The 24,436-nt window shown below is 33.4% G+C and overlaps 1 protein-coding gene across 13 annotated transcripts in view; it reads left to right on the forward strand.

Annotated features, from left to right (window-relative positions):
• RhoGAP19D (Rho GTPase activating protein at 19D) overlaps positions 1 to 16,966 on the forward strand; it is a 249,936-nt gene extending 232,970 nt beyond the window's left edge. For 11 of the 13 annotated variants that reach the window (XM_088224839.1, XM_088224829.1, XM_088224833.1 and 8 more), the window contains 6 exons: positions 7,199 to 7,490; positions 7,923 to 8,629; positions 8,735 to 8,858; positions 9,973 to 10,264; positions 11,726 to 11,976; positions 13,868 to 16,966. In XM_088224839.1, the coding sequence (XP_088080965.1) occupies positions 7,199 to 7,490; positions 7,923 to 8,629; positions 8,735 to 8,858; positions 9,973 to 10,264; positions 11,726 to 11,976; positions 13,868 to 15,024 (2,823 nt within the window). In that variant the 3' untranslated portion in view covers positions 15,025 to 16,966. Of the gene's footprint in view, positions 1 to 7,198; positions 7,491 to 7,922; positions 8,630 to 8,734; positions 8,859 to 9,972; positions 10,265 to 11,725; positions 11,977 to 12,081; positions 12,133 to 13,867 lie in introns of all 13 variants that reach the window. The other 2 variants (XM_088224840.1, XM_088224841.1) reach the window with 1 other exon arrangement.
• The last annotated feature ends 7,470 nt before the right edge of the window (positions 16,967 to 24,436 follow it).

Here is a 24,436-nt window from a genome sequence, read left to right on the forward strand (position 1 = left end):
CGTGATTTGAGGAAAAATATAATGCTAAGTGTAATTTTGTTCTATGTTTGGAAATGTATGTTTTTATATATAGTGTCTTCATTAAATTCATAAATAAATCATCTATTTGGATGAGAAATTATTCCTTAGAATAGGCATTTCGCCCCGTGGAAACCGATAAAACCCTCTGATTAGTTTTGTTATACTGTACTTCGCCAGTTCATGTTTAATAAATGAAATTAATTTTTCGTAAAAAATCAGCTTTTTAAATAAATTGTAATATGTAAGTACGTGTCCAACACCCATCCACTTCCTGCGAAAAAAACATCACCATATTTCCACATTAATTGGATAAAGGTGTACCGTAACTGTGACGGATCGTTTACACGCGCACCGCTCTAATGTTATACCATTGTGCCAGCAAAAATTGTGAAAGCGCTGTTTTAGGGACCTAAATGAAAAATAGCACATTATCCATGTTTTTAAGATTCCTTTTGAACCGGTGAAAATAGCAGAGTTTCGGTTGTTTTCACGAGGAATTTGGCAGCGACGCGGAACTATGAACTTCTCTGGATCGGGTGATCTTTTGTTACTCAACTGTTGCATCGGTCGATGGTGGGGATAGAGGACATTGTCCTGAAACCAATTAATAGTGACCGAGGAACTAAAACAATTCTCAAAATGATATAGCGTAATTTATCAGTGGCAAATCTAATAACCGTCTCGCTAACGGAACATTTAAAAGAGGCATTGGAAAAGTAATTCCGGAATTTAAAATTATTGGATTTTTTTTGGCAATTCTATGGAAATAACTATCCTTTACTTTGCTTTCCTGTCAGGTTATGTAGAGAGGATATAACGTGCCACTACTCATTTCTTTTCGACTTCATTTTCTCCACATGATTGCGATTTTTTGTCTTCTACATCAGCATCATTCGCACCATAAATATTGCTAATCGTTCTTTCGTTATCCATTTGTTTAAGATGCCCGAACCTCCTAGCACACATTTCCCTATTTTGTCGTTAAGATGCTGTTTAGAAACGCACAGAGAAATAGATTAAGTTGTGTATTCGAATAGCCATTTTTACATCTTCTATTTAATCTACCTTTAGTTTGTTTTGAATAAAATCAGACATTGGAGAATTAATCGAGTAAAGTTTTACAAAAGGAAAGGCTATTCGATTCGTTGTTCATAACAAGACAATAAATAAGACAGGTACTAAATAATTTAATTGGCGTACATCTTCGTAACTGCTTCAATTTTAATAATGTGAATCAAATTATTAGACCGTGCTATAAAACAAATGGCTTTGAATTCCACGCTTCGTATCGAGAACATTTAGTTTGCTTATTCCGAAGGTTTGGTCGCTCGCCTTCGTGTTTTCCTTGGAGAAGCCTTATTTCCAAGGTCGGCCGCAGACGGCCTATACCAGACGACCAGACAACCAGACGTATCATTAGCCGCCACTGCACATCGACGTTTCAGGTCCGACACTCGTTCTTGACTGCTCCACATTAGACACTCTCGTGCTTGAAATTATTCATGAACCATAATACCCCCAGGTAATGGGCCCATCTTCTCACTCTCGAGAGACGAAAATCGAAAGTGGTCAAGTTTGCGTGATTTTACTCAATCTTCGCCGCATCTGTCTAGCGAAACTACGTCTTATGTGCAATAATTGTTTATAATTATTACACAGCATCTAAATACATACAACAGTCGTTAATATACCTACTATGCTAAGCATTCAAATCTTTAATAATCTTTGCTTATGTGTGCGTAACATTTTTTTTTCATATAAATAATGATTTGAATTGAAATATTCGTGCTTACACAAGGAAAAATTGTATGTTTATTTGGTTTACCGACAGGCACTGACACATTAACATACGAACGTACTGTAGGTATATTATAGTTTAGTTACAAAACAGGAATCAAATCAAATAAAAAAATATATTACAATTTGACTAACAATTTTTTTTCCTGCGTGATCGAGTAAACGGGCATAAAGCCCACAAGTTTCCAATACAGAAGAAAAAGTATTTACAGCAATATAGTAAAGTTGGCAACAAACACAAATTAACCCATAATGACCGTTAACAATTTATTTTTTAATGACTGTCTAGATTCCTCAAATATATCCGACCCCATTCACTTGGAATAAATAATTAAACATTCGTTGAATTCTTGATAGGGTTGAGTGGTAAGCAATATTCAAAAGATTCTTTTTAACGTTCCCACCCGTAGACTAAGAAATAATGAAATGCTTTTCCTCGGTCACTACAGGACCAATTATGGTGCACAGTCGCCTTTGCCCAGAATGATCAGGCGGGTGAACGATCATCAAGATCTTGATTATTATGGTGTAAGGATGTCTTTCTTTACAAATCAGCTAAAGAATCTGTATAGTTAGCCTATGCTTTTTACTTAATCTAAAAAATCTATCATCTGTCTTTGCTGCTTATTTCTGTTCCTTATATTTTTTTATTCCTTTGTAAAAATTTCTTTTAATTGTAATGTTTATAATGGACTTTGTCCGTAAATAAATAAATAAATAAATAAATAAATAAATAAATAAATAAATAAATAAATATTTGATTTGGCTGGAAGGTATTGGTTTTAGCAATACGCGCGCCAAAGTGCATATATTAGCTATATTTATTTATAAATTTATTGCATAATACATATACATATATTATATATTCATTGCCATGGAAACTACAATATTTCACCAGAGCATTGATATGGAGTGTCCTCCGGTTAGGTAATACCCGTATGCAGAGACAAAACTTAAGGTGAGGAAAGTACATTCTAATCTCAAATGCGGAGAATAACCCGAAGGTGAAGACAATAGAATGTACTTTCCTCACCTTAAACTTAAGGTGAGGAAAGTACATTCTAATCTCAAATGCGGAGAATAATCCGAAGGTGAAGACAATAGAATGTACTTTCCTCACCTTAAGTTTTGTCTCTGCATATGGGTATAAGTCTCAATCTTAGAGTAAGGATTATATACTCCAAGGTCTCAATGTACAATGTATAATAACTCAGTCTGGAGTTTCAACTTTAACAAATAAATAAACAATGCCATACATATTAAAATAGAACTACAAAAAAGATAAGACTGCCATTGAGTAGGAAAATAGAGCCTTCTATCAAAATTCATCGTACAGAGGTTTTTTTATAAAAAATAAATATTTGCGTTCTTATGATTTACCCAAATATTTCATTTTGAGGGCCATTTTCAACGAGTTGTAAATAACTCACTTTTAGATAATGGGATCAGGTTGGGGTAGAGTAGGACCCGAACCACGGACTTTTGAGCCGCGAGTCCGAGACACTAGCCACGGGACCAAAACCCGATCGTTTTAAATTGTACAATGAGTTATCTGAAAAAAATATTTTTGATAAGCAATACTTTTGATGTTAATTAAATGCTCATAATTAGCTTATAATATCTTAGTAACTATTTAATTAATATGATCTTATTAAATTTATTTCAACAGAGAGGGAAAATTTTTTGAGAAGGGGATATGGAAGTCTAGGCATTTACAGGGCTTATGAAATGCCTAGACTTCCATATCCCCTTCTCAAAAATTTTTCCCTCTCTGTTGAAATAAATTTAAATATGAATAACTCCCTAGGGAGGAAATCCAGCCAGTCTGCAAGCATTTGGACATAATCAAACATTGTTAAATATGATCTTATTAAGTTTAACAAACAAAACAAACCATCACGCCGTTTCCCAGTAGGGGTAGGCAGAGATGATAGAACGCCATATCACTCTGTCTTTGCATACAGACCTCGCTTCCTCTACATTCATACATCTTCTCGTGCGCGCACGTTGATTATTCCTACTCTTGACATTTTCATCTTTAAGTATTTAAAGGACTTGATCGTGCCATATCTTTCTCGGTCTTCCTCGTTTTCTGCATCCATCAACATTCGCATCGTAGATCTTTTTAGCCGTCCTTTCGCTGTCCATTCGCTCCACATGTCCGAACCAACGCAGCACCCCTTTCTTGATTATGTCGATAATGCAATAAATGCGTTTAATAAAGCATAAATAAATAATTCTGCCTTAATTTTCCAATCTAATACAAAAATAAAACGTCCAATTTTATACGCTGAACATTTTACTTAAATTAACTTTCAAGTATTTAGCATAACCAAACAAATATTCGTAAAAAATGTTTTAAATGTAGAATGAACTTAAAAAGAGATTAATTCATAATGTATATTTTTATGACATACAAACTGCATGTTTGAAAACACGACGAATCATAAACCATGCCCATTCCGTATCCTATATGTTGGACCTTAATAATGTATTGTGCTTTTTAAAAACATGGTTTTGTAATAATCTAATCAAATATGTACATTAAAACGAAGAAATTCAGCCCTACGGGAAATTGGATGCAAAAAATGTATTCTTACGCGCGGTAAAAATTAGAGCATTAAAATGTGTGAAAACAATTATAAAATTTATTTTGATAAAAACAAACTACTTTGCATGACGTCTCTAGTTCTTCCGAATCAACCAATGATAAGAGAGTTGTAATAGATTTCCGGTTTACCGTAAATCAACTGACCAATCGGCGGAACTCATCGAGAAGAATGGGGAAAAGAACTTGAGACGTCAAACGCGAAATAATTTCAAAAATACAAAACTTAAAAAATCATAGCGCTGATAATACGATACATTTATTTTTTTAATCAGTTTAGTTTAATAGTCTATTAACAAATATATATTTTTTAATCACTGAACTTCCTCAATTAATAGCAGGCATGCTGTATTGTACAATAAAATAAAATAAATAAATAAAACCGCACAATATTCACAATTACAACAACACTTAGGTACGAACTTTGTTTACTTAATGTGGAGCCTATTGTTATTTTAAAAAGCAGCCATGTCTCGTGCTCGCCTTGTATTGAACAATGTCTGTTTATTTTTGTGAACAATCTCGTCAATTTTCCTGACCATGAACCACTTTCGGACAACCATCAATTTTGACCGAGTGCTTTATGGTCTGTACAGCGCGCAGCGTGTACTACGTATACACAAATTGTACTTTATTATTAACTGCCAATCTTAAGATTATTTTAGACCCGGCAAATATTTTAATTTAATATTTTAATTTAATTTTAAATGAAATAAGGAAGGCTAAATGACTGTCACGAAAAGTTATTAACTGAAAGTGGAACAAAATACTTTAAAAAAAAAAAGTTAATAATAATAAATATATTAATGCTACCTTTAAATAAATAAATTATAATCTGTAGGTAAATATTATAATTTAAATCATTTAATTTTGTACGTTTTTATAATTTAAAATCAATAACTTTGATATTCCGAAATGCAAAAAATTGTCTTATCGATATTTTTAATTTCGAACCTAATGTATTTTTTGTATTGCATATCATTTATTTATTTTATTCGTTTTTTTAGTAAAAAAACAATATTATTTAATAATAAATAATGTTTTTTTAATAAATAAATTCACACAAAAATGTTATTTGACAATAAAATAGCTGAAATAAATCTTGTATCATAATAAATCATAAGGATTTTTAGCGTTTTTTTTTTCAAATCAAAATCGAGTCATCGTCTTTTTTAAATACCCATGTACAGGAAATTGGATATTAAAAATGTTTTCTTACACGCGTTAAAAATTGAAGCATTTACAATTATTGTATGGTGAAGTTTCTCGAAAACGTACGAAAAATGTACAACAATGAACTACTTTGAACTACGTCAAGAGTTCTTAAGAATCAATAAATGATAGAGTTGTGATAGATTTTCGGTTTCCGGGAAGCCAACTCACCAAACAGCAGAACTCCGACTAGAATTTGTGATTTATACAGGCGGAGAAATTTCAAAATTTCAAAAAAAAATCACAGCGCTATTGTTATCAGAAAAAATACGTTTTTTGGATTAGTTTGATAGACTATTAACTAATAAGAAAAACCACTGTACTTTTCTCATTACTAATGAATCTGATAATTCTATATTCCGCTTCTAACAGTTCCGCGGACACAATTTAACCTTTTCCTATTTCTGTATTACTTTTCCATGTTTGTATATGACTTCCACTTTAACCTTTGGGTAACTAGATGCGTCACATTTTACGCTCAGCCCTTTGACGAAATGTCACTCAATAAAAATATATTCTCAAGTAAATAGCCAGTATAAATAACTTCATCTCAAGTAAACTTGTGTACTGTTTATTCGAATTTCCCGCCTGCAGGATACAGGACCTCAACCCAAAAGTTGTCCATCAAATGAGATTTTTAAAATACCCAATTTATTAAACATAGATTAATTTATGACGTTGAAAGTTTGTCGTAATGTTTGAGCCATCTTTTTTTATTGGTTTATTTTTGTGAGGATTTAAACGTTATTTTAAATTAACTTAATTGAATCTGTTACGTATTTATTTCACTACCGTGCGCATACGCCAAAAAATAGGACAGTGCTTCTGAGTCAAGTAATGTAAGTTACGGAATTTTTTTAATGTACCTACATTATTTTTAATATTATAAACAAATCATTCTGAAAAAGTGACTTCTAAAATCAATGATTTCGTAGTTTTTTTTATAGGTACCTGATAATCATTACCTAAATATTCTAACAGTCTGCCAAAAAATGTTAGGGATATATCAAAATACTCAAAATACAACCAGGAAGTAAAAAAATTGTTAAAATATGGCAATGCAAAAAACCTAGAAACTATGGTCACCCTTTAATCCAAGCTACTTACACATAGTTGAGAGTTGTGGCTATTGCTTTTATTTATTTCTTACACAAATAATAATTTTACAATAGGCTTTTTACATAAATTAAAAATGAATAAATCAAACCAAACTAAAAATGTAAAATAGTTTCTCCCTCACTAGGAAAACATGTTCTGAGGAGGACTGTAGTGTTTTTTTTTAAATGTATTTTTTTACGTATTTCACAGGTCATTCAAAGAGTATTATTTCTTCTGCAACAAAATATCTATATCAAAACGATATAAATATCTATAAAATTGTTTATTACTTCTCACGAAACTAGTAGTTTTCTACAGCTTTTGCTCCTGAACATTTATTTTTGATATTTAATTTTCACTCCCTACTGTTTCGTCGACAGTTTGAGTATCGAACTGGCAGTTTTTGACCGTAGTTATTAAGTAAGGAGCGATTAATAATTTAAGTTATTTTTTGCTTTTCAGAGTCCCACACAAGGTGGTTCGAGCGAGTCCCTGAACTTGCGCTTTTCCATGGCGGACGTGGCTGGCGACTACACCAAGAGGAAACACGTGGTGCGCGTGACGTCCATCGCGGGGGCGGAGCTCCTACTGCAGGCGGGCAGCGCGGCGGAGGCGGCTCGCTGGCTGCAAGCGCTTCGCGGACAGGTGGCGGAGCCCCAGCGCGCCGCCCTCGCCCCCGACAGCCCCGCGGGCATGTCCCCGCCATCGAGGAGCAAAAAGCCCGCCAACACCCGCACCATGTCGCCTACCACTGGTATGTTTTCTAATTTACATTCATGTTTCATTTTCTAATGATTAATTATATATTTTTTAGTTTATATTTATTTTTAATTTTTTCATATTTTTATTATTAGTTGAATTTTTTAAGAATCATTTAATGGAAAAAAAAAAACTCACGTAAAAAAGAAGGTCCTGCCTTTAAACACAGGAATTTCCTAGCCAGTAGGGACCTGAAACAAAGAACCTCAGTACATTTTAAAACTGTGAAATAAATAAATAAATATCAAGTCTATCACATTACTTTATTTTTCATAAATAATGAAAAAAAAAATTACATTAAGTACTTTTTTTATATGTTACGATTTTTTTTTTATTAATTACCAACTTTTTAAATACATTACACACTTTTTTAAAGTTCTTCTTAAAAGATGACATATTTCACTAATAAAATAAAATTTTATTTTAGAAAATTCCCCCGCATCGCTAACTGCATCGCCGAAAAGCAAGACCTGGAAAGGTCGCGTCGCTCGGCAACTGAGGCGCATGCAGGCGGGGGGCACGCCCTCTGGGGGGCACAGCCCCGCCGGGGGCGTGGTGCCCGGTGGAGTGGGCGTAGCTCTAGAGCGCTGCCAGGGCCTCCCGGAGCGGCCGCTGGTGCCGCAGCTAGTTGGACTCTGCACGCGCGCTGTAGAGGAGAGGGGGCTCCACGTTATAGGGGTCTATCGAGTCCCAGGGAACACGGCCAGTGTTACCGCTCTCCGCGAGTCTCTGGAGAGAGGAATTCCTCCTGACCTGCAAGATCCGCGGTGGAACGACGTCAATGTCGTCTCTAGTCTCCTCAAAGCTTTCTTCCGATGCCTCCCGAACCCCCTCTTGACCAAGGAACTTTACCCGATGTTCATTTCCGCTGACAAGTTATCGGATAACTCCACCCGATTAAGGACTATCAGGCGGCTGATACGAGGTTTGCCAGACTACCATTACGAGACCCTCAAGTTCCTGATGGAGCACCTGAAGAGAGTAGTGGCCGAGAGTGCCGTGAACAAGATGGAGGCCAGGAACTTGGCCATTGTGTTCGGTCCTACTCTGGTTCGCAGTGCAGATGACAATATGCTGACAATGGTTAATGACATGTCCAGTCAATGCCGCATCATAGAATCCCTAATAATCCACGTGAGTACATAACAGACATTAATATACATTTTTATTGTTTTAAGTTGAATGAACTTTCTTTATTTTTCTTTCTACCTTCATTTGTCTATTTTCTTTTTTTTTCAGATGGAATGGTATTTCGACGAAGAAGATAAAAGTTCTCCTGTCGCAGATTTACTATGTGATGAAGAACTTCCTTCTACCACATCAAACCAGGCCTTACTTTTACAAAATGTTAAAAAGATGGAAGGTATGTTGTGTAACATTATTATTACAATAAAACCATCCATCATATTCTGCCAATCGTGACTCATTTAAAGTGATTGGGAAATATAATTGATAAATGTTAAACTCTTATTCTCTGTGGTTATAACAATTAGCTTACCTATTGATTCATTTGCAGCAATAAGAAATTATAGATCATCTCCTTAAGCCAGATTAGATCTTAACCGGAGATTTTGTTATAACTAATATAACGGACATAACATTCTAATTGCGTAACTTTTCTATCTATTTTACAACAATTTGTACAATAATTTGTAATTAAAACCTTTTATAATTAGATGACTAAATTGGTGCTTTATTTACTACAAATTTGATTGTGATACAGCTGGGTCTTAGAGAATATTATTAGGATGATTCTTAGTTTGAAATTTGTAAAGTTATAAAATTGTTTATATGGCCCATATTTCCAAATGAACGTAATAAGTATTTTGTAAATCTGATTGATTAAGAGGACTCTAGGCTTCTTTAAGGCTTTTAGAAATTATTAGTAAAACAATTGTTTTTATCAGTAAGATAACTTTGAAATGATGTAAAAAAAAATGATTTGTTGTTCTTCAAAATTGTTTTTCAATGAAATGATGGAAAAAAATTACTATCATCATTTTCTAACAAACTTTTGCATAAATTTAATAATTTTATATTAAGAGTAAGTATTTAAGTCAATTATTATTATTCGTCCCGTGTCCAGGCGGGTGAAGAATACAGTCCTATGTGCAAAATAGAACCAGAACCCTGGACTAGTGTTTTCGACTCGTTGACTGCTCTCAGGTAAAAACCCTGAATAAGGAAATCGAGTGGAGAAAAGTCAGCTTCGTTGTGCAGTGGTTAGCGCGATCGCCTACCATTCCTGAGATCCCGGGTTCGATTCCTAGCAGAACAATGAACTGAAATATTGATCTTTAAGGTTGTTTAATTTAAATTAAATTTAAATTTCATTGTTTCTGGACTGGCACCTGAAGCATAAGACTGATTACCTTACCTTCATGTGACAGATGATCGAAATGCGCTGCATTTGGAATGTAGTACTGAGGGAAATAATAATTTAATTCAAATTACAATTTAAATGTGTTTTATTCCAGGTATCAGTCCGAAAGACATAGTGAGTTCAATAATATCCGCTGCAAATAAGAAAATCCAACGCAAACCTCGTTCCAAGCACAACACCCACACAGACTGTAGTCCGGGGCACATTAGAGAGGGGGGAGGGGGTGACAAGCCGCCGCCCTCGCCCCCTTCACCCGCCGCTGCTCCTCCCCTGGAGGCTGACCCCGGCCCGCCCCCCTCCCAGGTGGCTCCCGCACAGGAGACAGACAACTACCCTATCAAGACATACACGGGACTAGACCAAACTACGCAGGAGAGAGTTAAAAGGTATAATTATAATTTATAACTAAGGTTGGTAAATATTAGCATATAGCCACTTATAAACTATTTTATGTCCATTGGTTTTGAGGTGTTTCCGTCTCTTCGTTAGGATGTGCTATATTAATATGCAATATTAAAATACCAAGTCAACTTAACTATCAGCGCATATATCCATGAAAAAATAATTTAATGCACAGTTAGAAAGATGCAAATAAATTACAGATTCTGAATATACTTTGCTTCGCATTAGGTTTATATCGTGGGGTAATTACTACAAATAGGTAACTTTAAAATCGGCGTTTTCAACCACTAAAAACATTTTTTTGTATTTGTAGACAAGTTGTGCATTCAAATCATCATAACATCATTTGAATGCATAATGACTTGTCTATTTGTTTGCATTCACAGAGGACAATACAATGATGTGTTTTCGTGGTTAACTCAAAAATCCTGATTTTGAAGTTACCTAATGGTAGTAATTACCCTGCGATATATTCAGTGATGTGAAATAGTGGGAGTAAGGACAGGCAAAGACAAGAGGGTTCAATAATTCCTAGTCAGTTAACTTTTTATTAAAATAGTGGGCTACGTTAAAGTTATTTGATTTTTTATTAAATGTTCATATAACATTGCATGTACATTAGAGTGGGCCGATGATGTTTGAGGTTTTTTATTTTTTTAGACATCAAAGTGAAAGGGGTCTAAAAAGTTGCATTTTGGATAACATTGAACGTAAAAATTATTTAAAAAAATATTCCATACTACTTTTGGCCCTCAACCGAGGTTTGAAGTTTATCACTGTCTGAACATTTTGTTAATTATCTATAATGATAAAATTATTTTGTGTTAGTAAAGAAATAACTTAATCACATTACAAATTCGAACGCGCTTTAAAACTACCGAAATGGAAAAAGTTTTCACTCCGCGGAACTAATTCCGTCGAGCGCCTGGCTAATATTGACGAAAACAATGGCCTATTAAAACAATGCTACCCATTTATTACAAAACAAAGTGCAACTCACGCCCTTAGATGCTTATTTAATAAGATTTAATGCACATTATAACATTTAATTAGACTGATTTTCTTACTTAAATACGAAATGACAGCCGCTTTACTCCAAAAAATCTTTTTTTTCGAAAACTTCAAGCCCTGGTTGAGGGCCAAAAGTAGTATCGAATATTTTTTTTGTTTTTTTTTTGCATTCTGAGTAATCCAAAAGGCAACTTTTTAGACCCCTTTCATTTCAAAATTCGGAAAAAAAAATTATCGGCCCACCCTAATGTACATGTAATGCACTCTCCTCTAAAATGTTCAAATTTTAGTTACGCGGTGGATTGCCATTGATGATGTGTTATTTTTTAAAACCTGCCGAATATGAATAGTATAAAATTATAATCTGACAAACTGTAAAAGCTGTCCCTCAACTTTCTTCATATTTACTAACTGTATTTATAAATCCCTTTCAGATTCGAAATGGAAACGAGAGCAGTGCTGCGGAGAGAAAAAAGACGCGACCAGCCCAATGATTGGCACGGTCAATCTAGACAAGAGACCTGGTCTCCTGTACTCTCATCCAACACACATCTAGGTGGCGAATCTGATACAGACATAAATGGAAGGGCGGTAGCACCATACTTCACCAAAAGTAACAATAACAAAGATTCGAATATCACCGGGAAAAGGTTAAAAACTGAAGCTGGAGAAAACTTTAGTGATGGTAAGTCTCGTCCAATATTTTACTCGAAAATTATCCATGTGAACTGTTAATCGTTATGTACTTGAAATGACAATGATATATTTGTAATACGGACATTTTTCCTAGGAAGATACTATGCAGATTTGAAGAATGGCCAGCACTATTAATGACTTTCAGGTAGATCAAATAATAGCTGAAACCAAAACATGGCAACCCAAATTTCAATACTGTCTTGTTTAATTCTGTCTTCAGGCGCTTCTCTGACTAAAAATTAACATTTCTTTATGGCGTTTAGCTGAGATGTGTTGTCTGTGTTTCTGTTTTATAGATCTACTAAGACATTGTCCAGTGCATTTGTTTGTTTGTAGCGCTTTTAATATGCCGAGTGCATAAAGCTGTGTTATTTGTATATTTTTGCAAAAAAGAGTATTTATTCATAAAACAATAATTATAAAAACATACATTTTTTTATTTTAAAAAATATATGTGAGGTTATGTAATAACTGTGATTAATTTACTTATTATTGAAAAGTAATTCATAACAATGCATTAACAGTTCGCTTCAAATAACAAATTGCTTTGTTAAAACGTCTGTGTTAAACATGAGTTATGTATTCCACTTACTGGTTTAACTCATTGACTAAATTTTAGTTCAATCGAAAAGGTTGGTTTAACCACTTAAATGCCAAACTAGAGGGATGCAGAATGTACCCCAACTGCCGAGCATTTTGCCTGCTGATTACTGGTTTTGAGCCTTGTTTTGCAATCGTAACTTTTACATGAAAACGGAACGTAATCACTGATGGATTTCAATTCTTGGTTGACCATAGAGGTCAAGCAGGATATATATATACAAACTGTATATTTGCGTGATTTTAAATCTCCAATAACATCTATATACGATTAAAGCATGACATTCTTGGTTGACCATAAAGGTCAAGCAGGATATATATATACAAACTGTATATTTGCGTGATTTCAAATCTCCAATAACGTCTATATATGATTATAGCATGACATTCTTAGAGAGTGAAACTAAAATTTTGTAATTAGTCTTAGAAAATTTTAATAAAACAAAGACTGCATTACAAAACTATGCCTTTTTAAAAATAAAAGCCATTTTAGGATACAGGCTATCATAAAAGTAGTAAAACGGTATGGTATTTATACAAATACTGAAGAAAATGGGTTAAAAACCTCCAAGGCATTCCAATTTCAAACCAATCTACAAGCATCCGCTCGTTGTGCTAATTTGTTTGTAAAAAAACGTAATTTTGTTATCTACCATATCACATATATTTATAATTTTTTTATACAATTTGATATAAACTGGCATAAACAATGTGTAAACTATTAAATACACTTTGCTAAAAAAACCCAAGTTAATTTATTACATGAACTGTCATTTTATTTTAATAAAACAAGGCAGTGATTTTATTATTTGAATATATCCCTAAATACAACCGATAATTAACAAAAACTTACATCTATTGTTATCTTTCTGAAAAAAACACTTTTATTTCACAAAATCAAAAAGCACAAAACAATCCAATCGCGATCCGTTGAATGCGGTTTTTAGCACTGTTATTGGTATTGTAAGATTTTGAAGGGCAGATCTCAACTCCGGCAGTTCTCAGTCAACAGAACTGAGATCTACTCTCCGGCACTCGAGTGGTTAAAGAGGTCAATGATGTATTGCATGAAGAATATGAATCATATTTAAAATTGAAATGATCTAATTATTAACTAATTCTTGAAGCGCTGGCATATTCATGATTGAATTGATTTCGGTGTACATATTTACCTACATTTGTGTATTTCTATGGGAAGATCCGTAGCTAAATAATAAATACACTATCTATCGACTCCAGGTTTGGTTTAGTTATATATTTTACTGAGTTATATTTTACAGGTATCGTGGATATGGTTTCATCACTAACATCAACATTTGATCAGAAATTACGTTCCCTTCACAACTATTCACCGCTGGATCAAAGTATTCCATTTGTGGACAGCAACCATGAAGAAGCTCAAGACTTTGGAGATCCGAGTCTCCACCGCACCCCAGACCTTCGCTCGTCTCGCGATATCCTTCATGAGAGAAATGACGATGATTACAAAACTGAATCGGATTGTACAGATAGTAGTAGTCCACACGACGAAGAATCACTAAAATTATCATCTGATAAAAACTCTTTTGAAAATTCCTCATTAAACCACAAAGACGACAGTGATACACATTCTGAAAAAGAATGCTTATCGAAAACGAACTCGGTTGGAATGAATCTATCGTTTTTTACAAAAAAAATAGAGAGTAAAGGCAGTCTTTACTCTAAGAGTATAGAAAATGAAAGCGAAAGTGAAAAAGATATAGATATAACTTCAGCGCAAAATTCTCCTTTAGACTTACCAGATAATGACAAGAACAAAGGAAAGTTCACCTTCCGTAAGTCGCTCGACGAAGACAAAGATTACCGTAAAGAGTTGTCTAATATAATTAAAAAGACTGAAGTTCCTAATAAAAATACTTTGCAAGATATATTTTTTAAGAAAGGAACTTTTAATCCGGATATAGCAGATTCTTTTACCATTTTGAAGAGTAAACTCAAACGATCAGAATCTCTTAATAGAGAAACTGAAAAGCAGATGGCCAAGAATAACAATACTCTAGCATCAATAGAAAATAATGTCAATACCAAGAACGACGCAAGCGACTCCGGAATAGAAACAGAAAGGTCCACATCTCCAAAACTAAGAAGATCCGTTTCATTGAATCGATCGGATGTAAAACTTAAACGGGTCGATAGTTTAACCAAGAATGAGAAGACGGAAACCAATCTCATTAAACGGAGAGAAATTTACTACGGTGGTCTGAATAAACCATCGGCCAAACTTAAGAGGAAGAATGGAATGCCCGAGAGGTCTATCAAGCGACGCCACACTGTGGGAGGTACCAAGGACTTTGACAAGGACGAGTGGGTGGCTCTCGGTTGCGCCAGAACCTCCTCTCCCGACCTCCCCGCTACTCTCCTCCACACGCATCTCCTACCGCTAGAATCACATGTTTAGCAAATGCCTTTTACCTGTGTATTAGCGCTTCCACTTTGGTTAATGATGTTTCTAAAGGGTTTTCTTGAAGGATTCTTTTATATTTTCTTTAGTATATAATTATTTGAAGCACTTAAATTAGTGCAATTTTAAATTATGAATCAAATTTTAAAACAATGTATAGTACAATAGTCCTGTTACACTACAAATTTAGATACAAAATTATATATTATTTATATTTTATATGAAACATCCTATTTAGTATAATTCATATAAATTTTACATATCATTACGTGCATTATGATGAAATTACATTTTAGATAGTACGAAATTAGATACATTATAATTAAACAATCTGAAATATAAGCCGTTACAAAAAATAAAGAAATTAAAATAACCGAACTACACAGTTCAGTCTAGTTTCATATAATCCTAATATGTACATTTTATACATATAAACCATCGACTGAACTATTTCGCATTACCCATTTGAAATTAACGGTATCCACAAATCTGTTACATAATATGAACTTGTTGGATTTATTTATCTTATTTGTTAGCATTTTTGTAGAGTAATGCATTTTGGCTGTAATTAAACTTATGTAGTTTAATGTTACGTTAGTTATTTGTACATAATTAAAATAGTATTTAGATTAGAGCTAAAAATTGTAAAAGGCATCCAGGGTGCACAAAGGAAGAAAGTCGGTCCTGCATTGTCCCAGTGTCTATAATAATTCACGTGGCCTTTTGACATTCCCAGAACACCAAATGACTTTCACCATCACGTTGATAAGGCTGAGTACCTGTATGTAGTATATAGTATGAGGAACTTCCTATTTCAGAGCGGAGATGTACACCAAGTGCATACTCGCATCCAAACTGAGACAAATTACTTCAATTCATCGACTGCAGCTCTGTTGCAATTAATGTATTGCTATGTATTTTCCTTCAACCGTGTTTAAGAATATTATGAATTATATATTACTGTATACGTTAACATAATTAAAAATAATGATATCAATATTGCAGGAATTGAGCTGGTATAGACACAAATATACTCTGAAATGTTAAATTGATGCATTTTTTCATTTCAGCTATGATTCCTAATCTGTATTGAATGTTGATTCTTAATATTTTTAAGGTAATTTAAATTTCGCACTACCCTCTATATAGATATTCCCTTTTTAGGACATTATTTATTGGAAATGAAAACAGTTCATTTTAGAATCGAATGTCACTCCTAGATGTAATTTGTATTGCAATTTTAGCTCATATTAGAAACACTATAGATCTCATTACGCGTAAGTAAATTGTGTTACTAAATCTACGTATTTTCTTTACTTCGCTTTGCTACAAAGCAAATAAAGATACAAGTTATTTAACAAAATAATTATGCATGTATATAAAACACCAATAACTTGTAAGAAATTCCAATAAAAATTGGGATGTATTCGTCTGATATAAGTCTTCAATTAATTAAACTGTAAAAATATTTATACTTCGTGATTTTACTTCTTTAAATCCTAAATTTAAGTATTTTTGTTGCTTGTATGAATTATTATTGTAAAACAGAGATTTCTTGTATATTTTGTTTTATTGTGCATCCCGTGAAAACATTCTTAAATTATTGACATTTTATTTGAAAGTATGTCCAAATGCCAAAGCACGTGAATTTTAATTTAAGATTCAAAGTTCCATCATAATTGAAACCTATCATCTACTTAGAGCAACATTTCTACTGTTGTGGCTCGCTGAATATTGAGCAGCATGTTGTTTGGATAAATATTTGCGCACTTATTTATACATGAAATATAAAATCATCATTTTATAAGGCAAATGCACTTTTTATCAATGTATTTCAATTTGCTTCAATATTTTACCGGCACATAAATGCCAAACTTAATTGATTATTGTAATAATTGTTTTCCCAGTGTAATAAAATTGGATTTGGGAGGAAATTGAATTCACTGTTTTTTTCTTTCACATATTCATAACCGATGATAAATATGTAGCACATAACCCACTACTTTGGCTCGATGCGGAAATTTATTGGTTATAAATTACTCGAGGGTAAGAATGTGAGAGTGAATATGTTTCACAGCACTATTACATGTATACCATAATCCCTTTTAAGAATTTTAAACAAAACACTTTGCGAATGCAGACGAATGTCTCAGATAAGTTGGAAGGGTTTTATTTGTTAGTAGGAAGAGGATGTGTGTGATGTGAGGATGCATCAGGAGTTTGTGCATTTAAAAAAAATTGGCTTTAATTTGTAGAAATTATTTTTACTAACCCTTTCAAATAAACACAATATTTCAGATTTATTTACTTCCATACCTACCAAAATTAAAAAGTGGCGAGTTTATTTTTCAATTACTGGTATCTCTAAGTACAGTAGTCAGCATTATACCGGAAAGTTCGTTTTTAATTTGACAGTTGATTTCTAGCTGTTTGGTTTGTTTTGGAACAAACTCTAGTCATCCTTTCAACTAATATTTGGGTTTAAAAATAGATAAATTCATGAGATGGAACCTACAAACTAAAGAAATTTCTAAAAAAATAAAACATTTGATTTATTTTTTCATACCTTTAAGAAATATACGAAGGACAAAAGAACTAAAACAATTGTATTATGGATTGGTAAATTCAATCCTGACGTAGGGTTTGATTGGCTGGGGAAGCTGCACTAAAACGACTATGTTTTCAGCAGCTATAGCTCAAAAATCAGTGATAAGAGTTATATAAAAAAAAACTTTTATATTAAAAAATGGTTTTTGAGAGTCTTAGTCACGATAGCCGAGAGATGGGGTCCGGGGGGCCGCTGAGGCCCCCCGCGCGTCCCAGGACCGACGCCCGGCTGAACAGGGGTGCTGTTCACCCGGGTGTCGGATACGGCGTACGATTATCTTAGGTACAGTGCTCAGATCACAAACGGAGCGTATTCCGTGAACCGTTTTACAACTGATGTAATGCAGGATAGCGATTTAACAACAGTCCTTTCACAATGTCCCGTATCTCATGACCCTGGCCGACAACTCAACACCCGCTACTATGACTACCGGATTTCGCTCGCACTCCAAGCGGCAGGGACCACGGCTGTGAGGGACTCACTTCCAGGTATCATCAGCCGCGGCGGGGATAGGAGCCGTGCTAACTCCCCCCCTTCGTAAGCAGTATGCACACACATGAATGAGAATACAACTGCATCTGTTACTTAGGTCTGGCACCACGCCCCTAAGAGTCCGACACCAATCGGGGTGGTACGTGTAGCTCACTCACGTAGGGCTCCACCCCCCCTTAGTACTCATGCCTCGGCCACACTAGGCCACGTTGGATGAGTAACCGCCAGGTATAACTACCTTACCTCATACCAAACTCCCGCCGCCTAAGCCTGTTGCCCTGAAAATCCTAAAGATAGGGTATGCTAAAGCGGCGGTTTCCAGGGGTAAACCGCATGAGGTACACGGTTTACCCGCGAAACTGATTCAACATCAATATAAAAAAATATTATGTAATTAAAAAAACACAAGTTTTTTAAATATCGTAAAGGAATATACATATATGTAAAGGACCCAAGTGATTCGCTCTTCAAAGAATTTCAAGTGCTGGATATTCGTCAACAGTATACATTGAGGTCAGTAGCGGTCACGAATCTCAACAGGGAAAAATACGCAACGGTTTGCCATGCTCCATAATACTAGACACTCCGATAAGGATCTGATTCTACATAGAGGAGTTAATACGTTTTTGGCTCAAAGGAAGCAATAATAGGCTCGAGGAAATATAACCTTATCCCAGATTCATGGAAGTGTGGTGGGATTGCCAGTCTGAGGAATGTGTTGACTGCATTTTTAATGTGTATTGGTCGGAGGGAGTCAGAGAAATTGTTGTCCGCTGTAGAAGGACGTAAGCTGATTTCTAGTTTTACTGGTAATGACTTAGAATTTAGAGATTTAGGTATTATTTAGGTGTTCATGGTATATTTATTATTTACTTTTAAATTTGGAAGTGGGCACTCATAATAATAAAATTGTAATTATTTATATTACAATAATGTTTTTTTTTGTTTTTTACAAATTTTATAAAAAATACATGATTTACTGCCTTAGAACGGGGAAGCTACCCCTAGTTAGGCAGTTTAGATGAACCACCAGCAAAAAAAAAAAAAATGTTTGTATACTTTTACTATTCAATTAATCTATCGTATAAATAATTCAATGTAAATTGCTGTTAAAAATACATTAAAAAAAATAAAAAATTTAAGCCAAGTTTTCAATATAATTCATTAAAATAAAACTAATTTGATTGAATAAACATACATTGTAAGATTCATTATCAGTTTAAGACCCATTGTCATTTTTAAAAAAAAGTGAAATATTTTATAAAGTATAAAATAATTAATTTTTTTAAATTATAGCAAAAATTTTCAAATAATTCCTTTAGTAAGTACAGAATGAAAAACATTTTTTATATCCACAGGAATTAATTCAGGTCTGAAAGAGTTAACCTAATCACCGAGCTGAGGCTCACGCCCACCATGAATAGATTAAAATAAGACACAAATAGTAATGTTTAAAGTTTATTTGTCTAATACTGAAATAATAATATCTGTAGCTTAGAGGATTAAACACGGGAGTCCACTTTTTGCCATTTTTAAGTTAAAAGTGCAGAAATAATCGGATTAAGCTATTTTACACGTGAATAAATCACTGAAATCCACTTGATAAGAATGCTATTTTAAGTTGAAACAAAAATCTGAAGTCCACTTTGTTTTAGTGCAAAAAACATTAGTAGTCCCAGATATGCTATTTTCATATGTTATTTTATTAGCAGAATAATGTTTTTTTTACATTAAAAGTTCTTTCTTTAAAAGATTGAATTTATCTAATTTGGTTTCAAAGTTATCATGTTTACATGCACAATAACGAAATCCTGTTTCCTGAATATTTTGTTCAATGTGACTCCTGCGGTTTATCATTTAAGATACAATTTTGTGTGTCACCTTAAAGGCGTTTTCCCAGTGTCATGTTAAATATTTAAAAAATAAAATATGAATATAAACTTATGAAGGTGGGGTAAGGAGGACATCACAGACGAATTTAGTTGATTTTGATCAATTCCAATAATGGTTTGAATTGTTTTGGCGGTTGTTCAGTATTAGGGATGGATTTACTATAATAGATGTAATAAGGGCAATTAGACTTGCCAGACTTTGTGAGATATCTTCAGTATCCAATGGGGGAGAGGATTCATGGTGATGGAGGGCGCTGCCATTACGACAGTAGCTTATAGTAATAAGGAGATTGATAAGACAGAGAATTAAGTTTTTCTTGAGTGGATTTGGTAATATTTGGAGACACAGTTGGCCGAGAGAAATTTTCTTTATAAACTGTTTTTCTAAACGACACAGTTTTTTTGTGGGGATTGGGAGTAACTACTTAACTATTGGACATTTTCTGCAAGTTTTCCAGTTTTGAGATATTCAGCATAAGATTTTCCTCATAATAATAAAAATACGTAAGTAGTTTTATTCCACTTTTATTTATAAATTTTTACCAGTGACCGGGTTTCGTCGTGACCGACATCATCAGACTGGTGGGAGGCACACAAATTACATGCTTATTTTTATTATTATAATTAAATTGCAGTTCCACCAAGAAATTTCAGTAGAAAACCTCAATTTATTAATAAGACTTTCCTTTAGTTATTTTTGACACTTTGAAATAGGAAATGTTTAGTTCTGTTATATTTTGAAAAATTATATTTTGTATAACAAATTCCGAACAAAGTTTATTAGTAGCCGTGTGACTACCAGAGCAATTTACACAGAAACTATTTTCAATCTGAGTCATGCAAGATTCCCCAAGATGTCCATCTCCGCATTTGTAACAGCGAGGGTCGGATCTACAGAGGTTCTTAGAGTGGCCAAAATGGAGGCACTTAAAACGTTGTATTGTTGGAAAAATATAGCTATTGAGGAAAAAAAGAAGAGACTGTCATTAAAATGCGAGGACTACCGTTTGGGTCGGAACCCATGTAAATAGTCGAAGAATCTGGAGAAAATACCTTTCTCGAAAGCCGTCTAATTTTATTATTTTTCCACAGTTGTCTGGTATTATTTACAATCTCTTTGTGAGTCTATTTCAATGGGAATTTCCCTGACGAGACCCATTCTTATTCTTAGAGGTGGGGGTCAGTGCTATGCAAGCTCCTGATTTCACACAAGGTGACGAGACCCATACGAGAAACCATAAAAAACGATTTATAATTTAGTTGATTGAGCACTGGTTTATTTACAAAATCATTTGCTGGCAAAAAGTTTTCAAATTCAATGGATATTCTACTGCGGCCTATGCCCCCCTCTGGTAACATCTGTAACACCATTTGCATGAAGCTGTTTTCTAACCTCTATGCAGTTAACGGTGACTGCAGAATTTTCTAAAACATTCATTTGAAAATGAACCAGAAATAGTGTACAATCTCTATCAGTATAATACATTTTTTGTATGTAAGATTCTTCCGATGGAGCTAAATTTACAATTGGGATGATATACGGGGGGGGGGGGACCCAAAAAAATGGGAATTTCGTCATAATTCAAAGAAGTTTTTAATATTTTATAGAGCGGTGTGGGCCGGCGCGTTGTCATGATGGAAGAATAAGTCGCATGTGCGCCAAAGATATGCCCTTTTCTTCCGTCAATTAGAACGAAAAGAATAATAAGTTAAAATTAATGTGTGAATAAAGTTATTTGTGAATTAATTTTTAAAAAAAAAACGAAATATGTAAAAAAATATATATGCAAAGGATACTGATGCACCAAAAGAAAAGATTATCACAGTTTTTAAAACTTAAAGAACGCTCGAAACATAATAAAAAAAACACCAAAAACGTAGGAGCACTTTGACAGTTGTTGTCAATCACTATTCACGGTTATTGTTGCAATCGCCTTAAGGTACAATTATGTATAATCATTTCTTACACTAAAAATAACAATTTGAGTTTATTAAAAATATATTTTCATGATAAATTCGAAAACGTAAATGGTTAAAAGTAATGGTTGTTGGTTGGATTAGCTCTAGAAAATTCAACAACATTATAAATAGCAGATGCTAAGATGATTCGCCGCCGAAACTGATATTTTCATCGACGAATAAAGTTGCCACACTACATCTCTGCCTGCTTTCCTTGCTACTTCTCATGCCACTCGTCGAGTGTGTGGCAGGCCCATAAGAGACAACGAGACAACTGATCGCACGGTTGATGGTGAAGATTATAATTGTCCTATTTATCATTTTACTAAAAAGGAATACGTTCCTTCAAGATTTTACAGACAGATGTCAATAGTCTGAAGACTTAGCCACGTTTTGAGCAAAACAATAATTAAAATATCCTGATTTGAAAACTCGCTCCCGAGAAATTGAGGTTTGAATCTTGGGTGCTGGGTGTTCACATGTGCTGTGAGCACAGTGCGTTTTTTTATTAAACATTTATAAAAGCTTTTGGTACTATCTTTGCAAAAAATTGATCAAATATTATCTTTGTTTAAAAAAGGACAATATCTATGTAATTCAAATTTATAATAAATAAAATATTCTGATTTGAAAACTCGCTCCCGAGAAATTGAGGTTTGAATCTTGGGTGCTGGGTGTTCACATATGCTGTGAGCACAGTTGGTGTAATTTATCCACGGATCAATTTTGGACTCTACATTTTTTAATGATAATATATGAAGGATGCAAGATACAAATGATCAATTTAAAAAAGGAAGTTTATAGATAAAATGCTTTTCAGTTTTTAAACCTCTTGGGCATTAAAATAAGCTTATAAATATAAAAGAACCTAATATTGTTCATCGAATTGGCATTCACTTCGTAACACTTCATTATAAATTATTATGAAAATAAAACTTTGTTATTAGTGTTGTGCAATTTTATTATTTTACAAGAATACTACTACAGTTTTGATAGAGCACTCCTCCCATCGATAGGTGATATAAGACTAATAAAGTAAACATAAGTGGAATAAACCTTTCACTGATTAATTAGTTTATTTTTGTTTGAATTCTATGACATCGTGAACAATATTCTGTGTTTACTATATTAGTGTTATATCACCCGTCGATGGGAGGAGTGCTCTCCCGAAACTGTAGTAGTGTTCTTGTAAAATAATAAAATTGTGTAACACCAATAACAAAGTTTTATTTTCATAATAGTTTATAAAAGAACCTGCTTAATGTAATTAGCCTATACTGTTTTATATTATATAAAATGGTTTTTATTAATATTAAATTATTGCTTTATTTCCAGTATTCAACTGACATCCATCCTTTTTCCCCTTGTATGCATTTTTTTTCTAGTTCAGGTATTTTGGAAAGTACAGCCTTGATGTCAAATTTTATGAAACAGAAATTTAGATCATGTGAACTGCTGTCAGGTGCCATTATTAGTTTAAAACTCATAAAAATTTACATCCGTCCTTCATATCCTGTGCCCTTCAATATATCTGTATGCGAGAGGTAAAGTACGGCAACTCCAAATATGATGAAATTGCGTCATTACTATCTCAAAACCAAATTTTTCACCCTCTATTACGAGGTCAACAGCATCAACATCTTTAATAACAAAGAGAATTTATATTTTTATTCTGTAACTCCACATTACATTAGAGATTAAATAAGAAAACATACAGTACTAATAAACGTAGGAAATAAACTTTGAATAATTTGTATTACAGAAAAAGTTACAGTATTACTTATTTTATACAAAAAATTATAAAGTCAAATCGAGTTAATTTCCTGAAAAAAAATACTTCACTGCTGGTTTATCGAAAATCTAAACTATTTTTTTATGGCAATAAATTAAAGAAAATTAAAACCTAATGTTGATGTATAGGCACCCTTCCAACGTGTTATTATTTAAAAAAACATTGAACTGTATTATACATACAAAAAACATTTTTATGATTAATAAATTACACTTATTTTTTTACTTATTATAAAAGAGTTTTTTTTATCATCTTTTGGATTAACTGTTGTTTACCCATACAACATATGAGGTTGTACCATGAGGAGAAAATAAGGGTAAAAAAATGTATCTCTATTTTGAGCATTAAAAAAATCCGAACCCTGGAGAAAAAACATTATATGTAGTATTAAGAACACATAACAAAACAAATTCACTTTAAGGCCTCTAATTAAAAAAATACAGAATGTTTAAAGTATAAAAAATAACTAATTTGTAGTGAGTAACCGAAACAAGATTTTCAGTCAAAACCGAAACAGAATTTTAGCTACTGTTCAAGTTTCGGCCGAAACCTAAACTTATTTAAATGCGTTAAGTCACATAAAAACGACTTAGCCGTTTTTATTGTTGAACATTACGAGTTCATTAAAATAAGTGATAAATAAAATACATAATGAAATAAAAGGCA

Source organism: Micrasema longulum, unplaced genomic scaffold (genome assembly GCF_059751315.1).
Source record: "Micrasema longulum isolate JH-2025_06_02 unplaced genomic scaffold, ASM5975131v1 h1tg000311l, whole genome shotgun sequence".
Lineage (NCBI taxonomy): Eukaryota > Metazoa > Arthropoda > Insecta > Trichoptera > Brachycentridae > Micrasema > Micrasema longulum.